Below are 15,962 nucleotides of genomic sequence, written 5' to 3' on the forward strand. Positions count from 1 at the left end.
TTTTCTTTGAGAAAAATTGGCCGGAAAATCTTCCTCCAAAAAAACATGCCTCACAGAATGGCCAAATCTGAATTTCTATAATTTTTTGATGGAGATACTTTTTAAATTTCTATCACCACACGTTGTTAGAAAACCTATTAAGGAATGGGGTAATAACCTAAAACTCACGAAAAAACTGAGCTGTGAAAAATTATTTCACAAAAAAAAATGCCTCACAAAATGGCCAAAAAAATGAAAACGAGAAAATTTTATTTTTCTAAAACCTTTGGCTCTTGTTTCAGGCATGCTGCTGGTATAAATATGCCTTGTTAAGGTAATCACTGGTAATCACTGGTAATCACTGGTAATCACTGGTAATCACCGGTAAAGTGGTAATTGTAAATGGAACTGTAAATGGAACTCAACTGGCCAGAAAGTCCACTCACAGGCCACAACCCGTTAGCGTATTTGCTGCAAATTGCCCACAGTGTCAACTCATCATGACTCATCGGGCTCATCTCAAAACGGGGATCCTCAGCAATCGGCGAGCAAATCGTTATACGATTCATAGGAGAAAACATGACACAAAATCTACAAATGTTAACAGATAACATATGCGTCGGAGCAAGACAGTTTTCTAGAAAAACGTTATCAAGCTTGTAGTTAATGATTGATCGCCTCAAACAAAGGCACACAAAGATTAAAATGCAAGTCAGGTGTACAATGGTCACGTGCGCGTACTGGTGGAGTTTAACTGGGGCTCCGGTATAGAGATTAGCATAAATCCCAAACAGCGGACTGTTGGTTTATAACATCTCAACTTCTCAAGAATAGAACTGTATCTCTGCGCTATGATCTAATGGAGATTGTAGAGTGTATAATTTAGATGAATGAGAGAATTTAGGATTTAAAATATAGGAGATAAACTAAAAACTTTGTGAGGGGTAACATTTTCGTATTTTTGGTTTCAACAAATTACGGAATGATAGTGGTGCACAATGCACATGTATTGAAATGACGACATATACTCAAAGCTAACAAGCAATGTAACAAGCTATATAATGGTATGTTAGATTACCTTTTGAGCCATCTCCTGTATTTGTTTCTTTATGTCGCTGATGTCGTATTTGCCGTTGTAAGTAGTGGACATTCTAGACATGATACAATGACACAGGAGGGGTCTTGCCAGGGGCACATCCACCATTGTAGTGGAGATCTAGTGGAGATCTAGTGGAGATCTACTACACAGCTAAAATAAACTGTCACAACGCGGGCCCAAAAAACAAGAACAATACATGGTTCAATAGACTAATACTAATCTAGACTTAGAGCTAGAGCAGTAGGCTCAGCAAGTTTAAAAGCGGCAAAGTAAGCAGCAAATCACTCTCTCACTGGATAAACTACTGATACAAGTTCTAACTTTAAACACTTTCAAAATGAGCATCACAAAAAATGAGGCTCTAACAAAAATAGATGATCGTGAAATGAGCTTCACATAAATAAAACCACTTGAACTGCAGCAAGCTGAGTCAGAGGTTCGCTGTCCCTAGTGGCCAGCTATAACATGCGTTGTTTTAACGAAGTAACAATAACAACAACAGATGTTGCCTTGACTGGCAACAAATGTCCACCTCCGATAGTGAAATTAGACCGCCACAAGACAAAACACGACAGTGTGAGATAAGACTTAAGAAGTTAAGAGGGCGGCTGAAGAAACCCCGCGACCATTAAACCGCATATACAATGTAGCTCATGTAGTGGCATGTGGGACTGATGACTCTCATATATCTGGAGAGAGAGAGAGAGTGAGAGACAAAGGTTGTGAGATGAAGTTGGGAATTGCATGTTAAACACCGGGGAGGTCCGAGAGAGTCTCTGATCGGTAATTAATTAGAAATGAGACGTTGGTGTACCGGTCTCCCACGGCATATGGGATTATGTTCTTTTGACGCAAGTGTCAGGAGTTTGACGCGTGCTAAATAAAATACGTTATACTTCATTGGTATTACTTATCCAAGTGTAATTTGAGGGCTAGTGGTTGATCGGTGGGGATTTTAAACATAGTTGTTACTGATCGACTAACAAAAACCACTGCTCAAAAGCACTGTTTAAAACAAGTGTGAGAACGTGCACTCTTTGACCACCATTGATCTTAGCACGTGTTGTTGTATTAAACTGAACTGGTAGTTGTTAGTAGAAATAGATGGTAGAAGAACTAACCCTCTTTCCGTCCTGCATTCCAAATACAAGCTGTGTTGTTCGAGAGTTGACATCCTTTACTGAAATTATACTGAATTTAGTCAAACCTCGCTGGTAGGATATTTTGAGAATATAATAGTTCTACTGATGATTTCATATTATTGTTTTTCAAGAAACACATTGTCCAGCTAGTGGTGACTTGTTTAAAACTCACGTGAAATGGTGGAAGATCTGCGGCGGGTTGGTATTTCCTTCTCGCTGGTGGAATCCTCGTGCTCCCATAACCTCGTCTTCTCATAGCCCCACTCGTGCGCTCCGCTTAGTGCTAACGAATCTAAAGTGTAAAAACTATATTAGTATTTGGTAGAGATATTATCACTAATTATATATACTAGCAGGAACCCGTATAACCCTAAAATGGTGTCAAGACTCAAGAGACTAAAATAATTATTACTTATTTAATTCGCGTTTTTGACAGCACTTGGGGGTCCAAATTTTGGGCTCTAAAATTCGAATTCCTTGGCCAATTTTTTATTTTTTCATGCTGATTTGAAGGCCATTAAAGCATTTGACCCAGTCAAAAAAGTTTCAGTTGTATATCTTTTACGGTTTTTGCGGAAAGTCGCCGAGAACTACAAAACTAGCATACATGGGTTGTTAAGGTAGAACGCAGTTCTTGGAACTCTGTATTACTCTATAACATGAGATCAAAGAGCGACGCCATTTGTAGTGTTGTTGTTATTAATTTTAAACTAATATATTACTCTATATAATATAATATATTACTTTATTTAAAGTTATTAAGTTAACTCCTACACGAAACTATAACTCTTACCGTAAAACATCAAAATCGGAGAAATCTAGACTGCGATTTACGAACTATTAAAAACTTGCGGCATCACTTTAGATTAAAAACTTGGCCACTATGTACAGTGATTGTACACCGACTTGAATAATATGTAAAACTTGAAGATCCGTCGAAGAGTCGAGAATAAAATAAACTCTAAAAACTAGGTGGAACTGGCAACCAAGTGATCAGTGTTAATAACTCCACAACGGTTTGAGAACTTTCATTCGAGTAGGGTGTGGCACCCTCGTGACGCTTTTTAAAATTTTCTGATATCTTGATCGTTTTTATGCTATTGGCTTGTTCTTGATCCCAAAGATATCATGTGATGCTGAGCCTGGATAACCAACCATATTATTTGCTTGAAAACTTCTCATAAGTTCTAACAGAGCTGCTGACTCGTTAGCAGCAGTTAATGAGGTGAATAATCTCACGAACTGACTAGACCCTGCAGCTGTGACATTGTTCACAGGATCGAGTAAGAGCCTTAAAATTTGGGCAGCTCCATAAACAGAAAAATGAATAGGCCCTAAACAAAGTTTAGCCCCAAAATTAAAATTTTGAACACAGACTGACAGACAGTACTTCTTGATTCTTGAAACGTTTTGACCCCTTAATCTAAACATGTAATAAAGATCGTGTCTGCATCTTTTTGGTCAGTTATAATTTCTACCAGTCGAGGAGAGAGAGGGTAGCTTAACTACCGACGGAGTTGGAAGTGTTAAACATTATTTAAGTTATTTCTTTTTAATTTTCGGTATTTCAGCAAAATTATAATTCGTGACCTGGTTATTCAAACGGTTGGTGTAGACGTTAGTTTTCTCTAGACTCTATTACAGTATGAGTTTATAAACTATAAATAGTATTGTGTTGTAGCGAATGGGTGGGGTTTATGTGGTACATTGCATATATTCTTTTAACCACTCTTTGGAAAGTAAGATAAAGCTTTCATCTTCGAGTGGTTATGGATCAGTACACTCAATGTTCAAATGTTGGCGGCATCTAGCTTAGCACAACTGCCAATCATTAGCCATGTTATTGTGTTTATAGTGTATACCCCGGTACGTTTTACCTACTGACAACCTGACTAGCAGTAGTATCCTGACTACTGATATATATTATATTAGATATTAATATATCTGGTAAACATTACAACCGGACCATCAAACTTACCCGCTACGAGTTTATTATCATCACATTGACCATCTCGATTAGATTTGTATGTTAGATTTTAGAGTAAACGATTGGAAGTTACTATACCAGTCAGGATAAAGTATAGGTTAATAGTCAGAACTTCAGAAGCTAGAGTACTCAAGAAGAATACTGTGTAAACGAAACCTCCTATTACTACTGTATTGCATTATCATTTTACGTACTATGACGATAAGGCCCAAATGGAGCGAGGGCCTGTCAGGAGTCGGATACACTGTGATTTATAGACCCTAATTCAACATCCAATTTATCCACGAGCTCATGTTTATTGTTTATACGAATTTCAGAAATAAGCACGTTGTACGGTCCCAAGAAGCAGTGATTTACCTTTGATGCTGAAGGAATAAGAAGGCTTGATACTGGTGATTGCTGAGGCTGGAATGGCTGGGAGACGGACAAGTCCTCCGTTCAGGGACATCAACCTGTGAAACCTCTCTAAAACAAGATACAAGGTACAAGATACAAGGTACAAGATACAAGGTACAAGATACAAGGTACAAGGTACAAGATACTGGACAATATCTGATGATCGAAGTCCTTGTTACAGAATACAGGACGATCACTAATCAGCCATGAGTAGACTGCGAACCAAACATATTTGGGAGAAGATATTTAGAATAAAAAACAATTCTCCGAAAATGAGCACTGATAAATTGCACAAATGAAGATGTATCGTACGTTCCCGAACAGTTTTACTATAAAGTAACACTCCTACGAACTGAGCTTTTAGACCTAGTGGTTAGTAAATCACAGGATAACAAAAAACATGCGGTAACGAATCCTTTAAAATATCAGTTTATTCTTTTAACTTGTCCCAACTAATAATCGCGTAGAAAGCATGCAAAAATAATTTTCCAAAAACCACAAATTTTTCCATGATTTGCATTCCACAGTAACTGGCCAGCTCATGTAAATATCTATCAGAGAACGGAACAAATGAACCAGGATTTAAACAGAGTGTCTCCTAAAATCCGCCTGAACCGGACAAGCATTGTTAAATAGACCGCTAGTAAGTTGCAGAGAGCGCTGTTAAAAGGTGGAGAAAACAACAACTCGATAAAGAGAACGTAGAATATTAGCAAGCAGCGCTCTAACTCACTGCATTCCAGCTTTGTGCTTGTCACCTGACTAAAACAAGTGACAACTACAAGAACCAGACCAGCACTGTACTGCTGAGCTACTTTCTTTAAACAAACTGGCGGACAATGGCCGGCCAGGGCGCGTACAAAGCGGATATATTACTAAAACTGTTGTAATGATCAGTGGAGCAATTATACAGAGAAAGAGTATTTAGTCTAGTTGTATAATAGCTGTGAGTGTTGGCTAACTGAATAACAGTGTTATTGATGGTCCTCACTCCTCCTGCTTGATGTTAGTGCTCAGTTCCCCTGTTTACAAGCACATAAACTAGATGAGCTAACTTGAATCATAACGTCACCAGCCGATTTATATGCAGATAACATGTATACTTTTCAGCGTCATGTACTTCAGTTGGTAATTGAGTAATTGTGAGATTGAGGCGCAACTTAACCGTGTTTACTAAGCGAACTATACTGGTTAGACCAGGTCCATAAGTGTAGCCATTAACATAAAATGGTCGTATATCATACATTGTATGTATTATGATGTTCTGAAACGATTTCATGTAACCCGGTGCAGTTTTAATGCTCTTTTGGTCTGAATCTAACCCGGTGCAGTTTTAATGCTCTTTTGGTCTGAATCTAACCCGGTGCAGTTTTAATGCTCTTTTGGTCTGAATCTAACCCGGTGCAGTTTTAATGCTCTTTTGGTCTGAATCTAACCCGGTGCAGTTTTAATGCTCTTTTGGTCTGAATCTAACCCGGTGCAGTTTTAATGCTCTTTTGGTCTGAATCTAACCCGGTGTAGTTTTAATGCTCTTTTGGTCTGAATCTAACCCGGTGTAGTTTTAATGCTCTTTTGGTCTGAATCTAACCCGGTGCAGTTTTAATGCTCTTTTGGTCTGAATCTAACCCGGTGCAGTTTTAATGCTCTCTTGGTCTGAATCTAACCCGGTGCAGTTTTAATGCTCTCTTGGTCTGAATCTAACCCGGTGCAGTTTTAATGCTCTCTTGGTCTGAATCTAACCCGGTGCAGTTTTAATGCTCTCTTGGTCTGAATCTAACCCGGTGCAGTTTTAATGCTCTCTTGGTCTGAATCTAACCCGGTGCAGTTTTAATGCTCTTTTGGTCTGAATCTAACCCGGTGCAGTTTTAATGCTCTTTTGGTCTGAATCTAACCCGGTGCAGTTTTAATGCTCTTTTGGTCTGAATCTAACCCGGTGTAGTTTTAATGCTCTTTTGGTCTGAATCTAACCCGGTGCAGTTTTAATGCTCTTTTGGTCTGAATCTAACCCGGTGCAGTTTTAATGCTCTTTTGGTCTGAATCTAACCCGGTGTAGTTTTAATGCTCTTTTGGTCTGAATCTAACCCGGTGCAGTTTTAATGCTCTTTTGGTCTGAATCTAACCCGGTGCAGTTTTAATGCTCTTTTGGTCTGAATCTAACCCGGTGTAGTTTTAATGCTCTTTTGGTCTGAATCTAACCCGGTGCAGTTTTAATGCTCTTTTGGTCTGAATCTAACCCGGTGCAGTTTTAATGCTCTTTTGGTCTGAATCTAACCCGGTGCAGTTTTAATGCTCTTTTGGTCTGAATCTAACCCGGTGCAGTTTTAATGCTCTTTTGGTCTGAATCTAACCCGGTGCAGTTTTAATGCTCTTTTGGTCTGAATCTAACCCGGTGCAGTTTTACTAAGTTTTGGATATCAATCAGTCTTGGTCCGGTCGGCTCAAACAAATTGTAACGATTTCGATAATATCATAAAGTTCAGTTGTGGTGGTAACTTACTGGAGCAGTGAGATAAGGTAGGACAGGACAGGAAGCGGTCTCTGAATCTCATCTCCCCGGAGCAGAGCAACAAACAAACAAAGTAGATCAAGAACTAGACAAAGCGTTACTTTAGAGAGCGTTACTTGCAGCTAGTTGTTAGAGAAGTGCACGTATTGCAGAGAACGTAAACAAATGCACACAACAGCTGCCTTCTGACACAGTCTCCCTATCTCGTGCCAGATATGTCGAACATCAGTAGTCTTGTCTTATTACATTGCTTGTTAACAAGCACCCACTAGTCAGACACACGTAGAGTTCACGTGTTGTTGTGATGTGTCACAGTTACTGTTGTGCTGTGTCACAGTTACTGTTGTGCTGTGTCACAGTTACTGTTGTGCTGTGTCACAGTTACTGTTGTGCTGTGTCACAGTTACTGTTGTGCTCTTTCACAGTTACTGTTGTGCTGTGTCACAGTTACTGTTGTGCTGTGTCACAGTTATTGTTGTGCTGTGTGACAGTTACTCATTACTGTTCTGCTGTGTGACAGTTACTGTTGTGCTGTGTCACAGTTACTGTTGTGCTGTGTCACAGTTACTGTTGTGCTGTGTCACAGTTACTGTTGTGCTGTGTCACAGTTACTGTTGTGCTGTGTCACAGTTACTGTTGTGCTGTGTCACAGTTACTGTTGTGCTGTGTCACAGTTATTGTTGTGCTGTGTGACAGTTACTGTTCTGCTGTGTGACAGTAACTGTTGTGCTGTGTCACAGTTACTGTTGTGCTGTGTCACAGTTACTGTTCTGCTGTGTTACAGTGTGCAGGAGGATTACGTGACTCATCAGCCACGTACGTCTCACATCCCTAGATACGAGAACCCCCCTTTAGCAAGAGCTCCCGTCTCTTATGTGATATACGAGTCGAGCGGTCAAATCTTAAAGATCATGTTTACTTCTTAATGCACAGTTATGATGTACATGTGAACTCTACCCTGTATGTAGCCCATTTCTAGGTCAGTTAAATTCTACTGATGGATCGCATCACTAATTATACGTCACTAATTAGTGACATGATCTGATCTCCCTGGCCCCCTAATAATGGGGGGCCTGGAAGTCGCCCTCCCGTAGTTTACTACTTGTTACCTGTATTTACAGTTCCAACACTCGAAATGTTCTTATGTGCCCCCCCCCCCCCCCCCATTGTTTATTATGTCCTATAAAATAAAGGGTCAGCCCTTTTTGGCCCCCACCCTACAGATTTTTGCATTTTGCGTCTCAAACCTGATACTACTAACCAGAATTACAGAAATATATGGTCTATAGACTAGATGTGGACATTGTTATATATAACATGAATAAATGAGAGAAATCAGATTAGGCCAGGCCGGCCAGCAATGTAGTGTTGTGTACTGTGTGCTGACCCAGGATAGTGCCCAGCATAGTGCACAACACAGTTCACTCTTCCTGATTTGATTTGAGCTGGTTTGTTTTGTACTGCAGTCTTTAAAATGGCCTGCTGGTATCCACAGAGTAAGTTTATATCAACATTAATTATAAGTAAGATCTTTTCCAAATATCATCATTCATGTATCAATTCTTTCTATGAAAATGGAACTTGGTCTGCGAATTGATCATCAACTGAAAGTGATGGTTTTAAAGCTTACTCCAATAATTTTCACGAGGTTTTGCCTACGAGATAAGACTTAATCAGCCTAACCTACTTCTATATTCACATCAGAAGGTAAGGACGGAAAGTTGCGATTACCGTACAACAGACTACAACTGGAAACCTCTAGAGGTAAACCCACCACTAACAGGGCAGAGATGGATTTTAACAGTTACACTATGCTGGGAGGCGATGAAGGAACTCAACCTTCTCTTGTGAGATACTCTGATCCGAGACACACTCCTGCTTCTGTGAGATACAACCTTAAAAGTGAGTTATTTGATATTTTGAACATGCTATTTTCTTAGAACGTTTTCATTCCCAAGCAGGAAAAAGTAACACTGACAGAGTAAACCCTTACAAAGCAACATGTAACTGATCACTTCCTTTTCCATCAGCTACACAGGAAATGCACTACAAAGTACAGTTACTCGCAGTAAATGTGAAATTCCTAAGAAACAAGTCCGTTCTCCACTCGCATCAGGAAGAAGTAGCTACAGTCAAGGAGAGAGTTGCTAGAGGATCACTAGATGCCAAGAAGCAATACAACGTAACCAGTGCTACTGTGTCCCATAAGTATAGGAACGTTGATTATACTTTGCCGAGGAAATTCGTTTCCAGTGCCAAAACTCGTTATCAGTAGGTGGGACCGAAGAAGACCAGCAGAAAAATCTCGTTACCAAGATTGAAGGGTGGCGGGTAAATTGAGTCAGAATGGGATATTTAATTATTAGACTTATTAAAACGCATGGAGTTAGACTAAATATTGATTCTGTTTTCTGCCAATAATAATACGTTGCGTTTGGCGATAAAGTAGTTTATTGTTTCCGAATCCCAATTTCCATTCATCAAAAAAACTTGACCATGTTTATACTCTAGGTAAAGATTGAATTACAGATAAATCAAAAATGTAATCAAAATTTAAATAATTCGAAGTTATTTAGTTAGTCGAGTAGCCGAGCGGCTAACAAATTCGATGAACTATTCCCCGCGCGCGCCTCACACGTGGTTACTACCACAGTGAATGAGCAGTTAGTAAACTTTTATTAAGACCTTTGCACCGCGCTCTACGTTTGCAGTATATTTAAAAGTATCTCTAAAAACGCTTTACGAATTTATAATTTTGTCCAAAGCTGATGAATTATGCTTAATGCTAGTAATGTGTCCAGATTTGACAGCAATATGATAAATAATTGGAAAACAACATCTCGACTGAATTCTACATAATTTTTCTAATCGATCAGAAAAAGTATGCTCCTTTGACCTTGATTATATTGCTATGTTCAAAGAAACAGCAACCTGTAGATATGGCGATGAAGCGTTAATAGTCTCTCCCAATCCCCCTGGAAAACTTCAAGGTGAAATTAACGTAGCCAAAGACTGTTTACAGCTCAACATTTTGCGGTTATAACTTTATAACTTGGTCTGATATTAAATGTTTTCTTACATGAGACGGGACATGGTGATCTTATTTTATTAATATAATATACAACATTTTACTCACAATTTGGTCTGGAGTAACCTGGTTTAGACTCAGAATTAAATCATCAAATCTAAACACGATTTTCAATAATAATGTCAAACTTGGCTACAGTCTGAAACTTGCATAATCAAGTTTGTTATGTGGCCAGAAAGAGGACTTCTGTTGGCTACCACTAGAACTTCTTATCTGCGTAGCAAGTCTAGATACGAGAAAAATGCTACACATAACAAGGAATTAGTAAGACTCACTGAGTGAAGTAAAATCTAAAGGGAGTATGATCTATAGAATACACACGATTAAAAAGGGCTCCCCTTCACTTAACAAAGGCTAAGTAACTAACCGGAAATTAACCCTGATGGATCAGGTTCAACAGAATGTGACACAGAATGAACATGTTTAATCCCAGGAGCTGGCGCCTCCTGCTGTTCTTCAATTTGAGGTGGCGCACTTTGAGATACTGCTTTACCGTGCGAGGAGTTGGAGCGTATACTGTCTCGGTACCATTTGAGGAAATAGTTAGCAACCAGCGGGTCACACGTCAGCAGCGAACACCCTGTATCTCTTAAATACTCTGACCTGGACACTGTACTCCGGTAAGTGCCGGACAAACAGACTGGTCATAAGATCAGGCATACAAATTGAATTCGTTATAGTTCATATAGATTTACAAACGGATACACAAACATGCAAACTTTCAGTCCAGCGGCAGGTTCAAATACTCTAGATAATATATGAACTGTTTTGGCTATTCAGGCCAGGCCTTAGAATAAGACATTTATTTAAATAAGGAAGCCAGCAAAAATTCCCAGCACCCCCATCATTTCATTCTACACGGTTTGCCTCCGAATTTCGGGTGGAAATGGAGTAATGTATTAAGAGACGGTCAGAAACTATTTCTATAGAAAGAGTTCACTGCATGACAGATAATATTTAATTTGCACGTGGCAAGATATTATCAGCTAAATATAGACAAGGAATGCGTTTCAAAAAATATTTGACACATCTTGAAATTCAGATATTTTGTCAAAGTCTTCCTCGCACAGACGAATAATAATATTGTGTATCGTGATGGAAATATGTCATCCAAACCCAGGCTAGTGGCTACATAACATGTGATATCTCACATAATATACGCTAATCCAACTGCGTATAATGCGATTACACTATTAATTGCACGAGGCGCAGCCGAGTGTAAATTGATACAATAATCGCACGAGGCAAAGCCGAGTTCTATTATTGCAATTATTTCACGAGGCGCAGCCAAGTGCAATAACTGATGTAATCGTATTATACATGCAGTTAGATTCGCGTATAACTACACGCTTCTGGTGTTATATAATCGTGCGATTAGTTTATAATCGCACGGACTGTGTTGTAAGTTGGTCAAAAAACAGTGAGATTATAAACTAATCGCACTGTTTTGAGAGCACTGAGCAACTTAAAGAACAGCGCACTTAAACCCAAAACCTCCTCCGAGAAACGAAGTGACGTCATCCGCCGACTCTCTCTCGGTTGATTTGTACAATCTAGTAACTAAACATAGGATAACCGTCCTATGCTAATTGCTCCTGTTATGTGATTGGTCGGATCTGAATCACGTGACATAACTCATCGATTGCTATTGGCCGCTAGGATGGGATGGACCAAGAATCAGCCCGTCCCTATTATCTGCAGTTGTGATGATTGTTTGAACGTTTTGCTTGCCTGCTGTGGATTTTCAGATCACCCAAGTATCACCCGTTACATCACCTCTGAAAGCTATTAATATATCACAGTATCTTTCAGAAAATCAGTGCGATAAGTTTTGTAATCGCACCGAATATGTTTTCGGTTGCTCTCAAAACAGTGCAATTAGTTTTGTAATCGCACTCCCTGGCAAAAACCGGTGCAATTATAAAAATAATAAGTGGCCGTCAAATAGGTCAAAAGTGGAGTTATAATAGTAACTACTTAATAATATCATACCGGGGACTAAACATGAGCATTATAGCAGCTCCAGCTCAAGGATTAACTGTAATAAAAAGTATTAGCACACATAATTTAGTTATAATATCCGTATAATACCTGCCGAATCAGAGGAAAGTTCCATGTCTCCATTTTAATGGTAAGGAGCTGAAAACCACGTGATGCCCATATAAGGAGTTGAAAGCTGTTAGATCCTCGTAAACAACCCACTATTCAGCTACAAGATCATATTCAGAGCAAACAAACACGATCAGAAACTAATACACTAAACTTTTGAAACGGCAGTTTTAAATCTACTACTACTTGTATAGATCAGAATTCAACATGCAGTGTTATTACGAGACCATTAAGAATTGACCAGACAACAGTTAAATTATAAGCCATAATATCAGACTCACACGCTGCTTCACGCTCAATTCAGGGATTATTAGGGACATAAAAACGATTAAATGAACTACGGAATACAAGATAGTAGCTACAGTTGCAGTTGTTGGGCTAAATATGCAATAAATGCATGTTGGTAAATATGTAGATAATATAATAGAATGACGATAATAAGTTTTAATGATAAGTTTTAATAATAAGTTTTAACAATAATTGCAGGATTTGACCAGTAAATGAACGTTACTCACCAATTCCACCTATATTTCCGGCTCACTAATTCCACTGCTTGACGGAGCGTATAACAGTGGCCCAGTTGGCTGTAAATACACAGGACTCAGGGAGTGTCCAGTATTGTCCTGCACCACACTAATGGACAATAAGTCGGACAATGAGGCTTGGCAAAAGTCAAGTTAACCGCTCTGTATCGTACTGAGTAAAAAAAGAAGCGTGGGCAGTAATAGGATGATGCGCCGATTTGCTGATGCTTCTCGAGCATGCCAATGATCTCAGCGCTCTTGGCTAGACTTTTATATAAAATAGTGGAAATTAGGGGAAGTAAAATTATGTGGAAGCAGATGAAGACGATTTTACTACCAGTCTCTAATAGCAAAGTTGTAGCTACTTCAAGTTTTAGTAATTTCTTACTTTTCAAAACAGAATACAAGCCAGTGGATACTTACATTATATGAGCTGGAGAGAAATATCACATCAGTGTCCTATGAGTATTGTCTATAAGATTTGAATATATTAACTGTTACCATGGTAACGATTGGTTGTCACTTATAAATTAAAACAAGAAACTGTAACGTCCGTCTCCTCCAGCATTATAATAATCTACTACTGCAGCATTACAATTTGCAGATAACTGTGAAATATTTGATGTGCAGTTCTTATCTTACACGTCGTGTTCTTTAAATTCAGAGTTTAATGAATCACTGACAATAATAAACTTCAGAGATCCGTTCAGAGTAAAATAAAACCCGCGCCGGGGACATAATAACTCGTTCAAGTAGCCCTCACTCTAAAGAAGTTTAGTTTAGTGCTTCAATCTTAGTATCATACAGTTTCTAAAACTCTCTGTTTCTATGTAGTTCAGTATAACTTATAGTTAGTCCAGTATAACTTATAGACTTATGTATAGTTCATAATAACTCAGGTATCATAATAATATGCATATCATAATTATCCAATTATTCTAGAGTATTAGTTAAATTGGGGAAGTGAAAGTGAACTGCATGGGCCATTATATATCAGGTAGGCTAATTTAGCAATTATCTAGTAGTTCCGAGTATGCACTAATCCCGCATTCTTACGACACAGTCTATACTAATTTAAAGATTGCAGATCAAAAATATCCACTGTCGAATATTTCAGACTGACGCTGTACATAATCTTTTTCAAATTTCCATAAAATTTCCAAAACATTACTATGGTTTTATGGTCCGATTACTCATCAGAGACAGTTGCAGACTCAGCGGCTCTGAAATTGCACATTTTATTTTAACGTATCAAGAAAAAGTTGCTTATTTTGGTATCTTATTTTTCATTCACTTTTGAATTTAATCGTTTACCGCCATAAAACTGAAAGTGTTGACCATTTGAATAGGACCATTTAGCGACATCGTTTAAAATCGAAGCATTCAGTAAAATGGCGACAAGAAAATAGTACTTTCTACAACATAGATTTGTGGTTGGTAAATTAATGGAATAGTACAAATTTATCAGCCTTAAATGTTGGATGGTCTCCAAAGTGGGGGATGGCAGGTAACAGTTACCATGACAACACCGCAGCATCTTTATTTGTTAATGCGATTACCGTCCCCTACCAAGCAATGTGTGTGTGGGTGTGGGTTTAACCCTTCTTATAAATAATAATCTATGTGTTCCAGTAGGCAGGTGTGATTACAGATTTACACACACACACACACGCACACACACACACACAGATTAGTCACCTGACACACTACGTACTGGGTAGTTTGAACTACTACAGAGAGTTCCTGGATCATTGTCCTACATGCAGCACACAAATCAGGCCTGTTATTCAATACCCTAATACTCCGCACCCAGGAATTATCTAACTAGGTTACCATGACAACATGATGGATTTAAACGAGCACCCATTACTAACAGTAAACTCCCAATAATCGTGTTAGTCAGCAATTCAGCATTGCTGAACAGTGTTACAGTGCTGAACAGTGTTTCAGTGCTGAACAGTGTTTCAGTGCTGAACAGTGTTTCAGTGCTGAACAGTGTTTCAGTGCTGAACAGTGTTACAGTGCTGAACAGTGTTACAGTGCTGAACAGTGTTACAGTGCTGATCAGTGTTTCAGTGCTGAACAGTGTTACAGTGCTGAACAGTGTTTCAGTGCTGAACAGTGTTACAGTGCTGAACAGTGTTACAGTGCTGATCAGTGTTACAGTGCTGAACAGTGTTTCATTGCTGAACAGTGTTTCAGTGCTGAACAGTGTTTCAGTGCTGAACAGTGTTTCAGTGCTGAACAGTGTTTCAGTGCTGAACAGTGTTTCAGTGCTGAACAGTGTTTCAGTGCTGAACAGTGTTTCAGTGCTGAACAGTGTTACAGTGCTGATCAGTTTTACAGTGCTGAACAGTGTTTCATTGCTGAACAGTGTTTCAGTGCTGAACAGTGTTTCAGTGCTGAACAGTGTTTCAGTGCTGAAATAATTGTATTGCGCGAGCGATTTTCAATCTTCTCCTACAGTTTTTGAGTAATCACCCTGAAACTTTCAGGATATGTTCTAAGGACCATTTAGAAACTTTTACTCTTTTTAGAATTTCGAGATAGGCCTTTTAAAATTTTTTATTCCATTTTGAAAATCTTGGACCTCTTTTTTTGACGATTTTTCCAGGTCCAAGATTTTCAAAATGGTTTCTAAATGGTCCTTAGAACATATCCTGAAAGTTTCAAGGTGATTGCTCAAAAAATGTAGGAGGAGATAGATTTTTAGACTCGATTTTCAGGGCGCACGATTGAAAATCGCTCGCGCAATACAATTACACATGAGCACTGACCTTTGACCGGCAATAATTTCGGCTAGGAACAATATTTATCCATGGGACTAAAAGTAGCAGATAGATATCACTCCCCTCTATTAGAATCAACTATAAAATCAATTTCGAGAGAAATTTCATAAAGACCCCCCTGCCCCCTTAAAGCACTATATCCGATCTCAAATAGTAACCACACATCTCACACCATCTCAGACTAGTCTAACAGAGAATTGCAGTGTAATTGTAGTGTAATTGCAGTGTAATTGTAGTGTAATTGTAGTGTAATTGTAGTGTAATTGTAGTGTAATTGTAGCGTAATTGTAGTGTAATTGCAGCAGATGTGGTCATCCGGTAGAGTACGCGGGTTTTACAAATA

The 15,962-nt window shown here is 38.8% G+C and overlaps 1 protein-coding gene across 38 annotated transcripts in view; it reads right to left on the reverse strand.

The window, feature by feature from the left end:
* LOC134817749 (cytosolic carboxypeptidase 2-like) overlaps positions 1 to 15,962 on the reverse strand; it is a 34,043-nt gene that overhangs the window by 16,686 nt on the left and 1,395 nt on the right. For 14 of the 38 annotated variants that reach the window (XM_063827024.1, XM_063827027.1, XM_063827025.1 and 11 more), the window contains exons 3-4: positions 2,393 to 2,512; positions 2,200 to 2,258 (exon numbers count right to left, since the gene is read on the reverse strand). In XM_063827024.1, coding sequence (XP_063683094.1) covers positions 2,200 to 2,258; positions 2,393 to 2,512 — 179 coding nt within the window. Of the gene's footprint in view, positions 1 to 1,057; positions 1,742 to 2,199; positions 2,259 to 2,392; positions 2,513 to 4,564; positions 4,673 to 7,100; positions 7,273 to 12,288; positions 12,470 to 15,962 lie in introns of those variants that run through there. The other 24 variants (XM_063827009.1, XM_063827022.1, XM_063827012.1 and 21 more) reach the window with 8 other exon arrangements.

Source organism: Bolinopsis microptera, chromosome 7, assembly GCF_026151205.1.
Source record: "Bolinopsis microptera isolate Bmic1 chromosome 7, MBARI_Bmic_1.0, whole genome shotgun sequence".
Classification (NCBI taxonomy): Eukaryota; Metazoa; Ctenophora; class Tentaculata; order Lobata; family Bolinopsidae; genus Bolinopsis; species Bolinopsis microptera.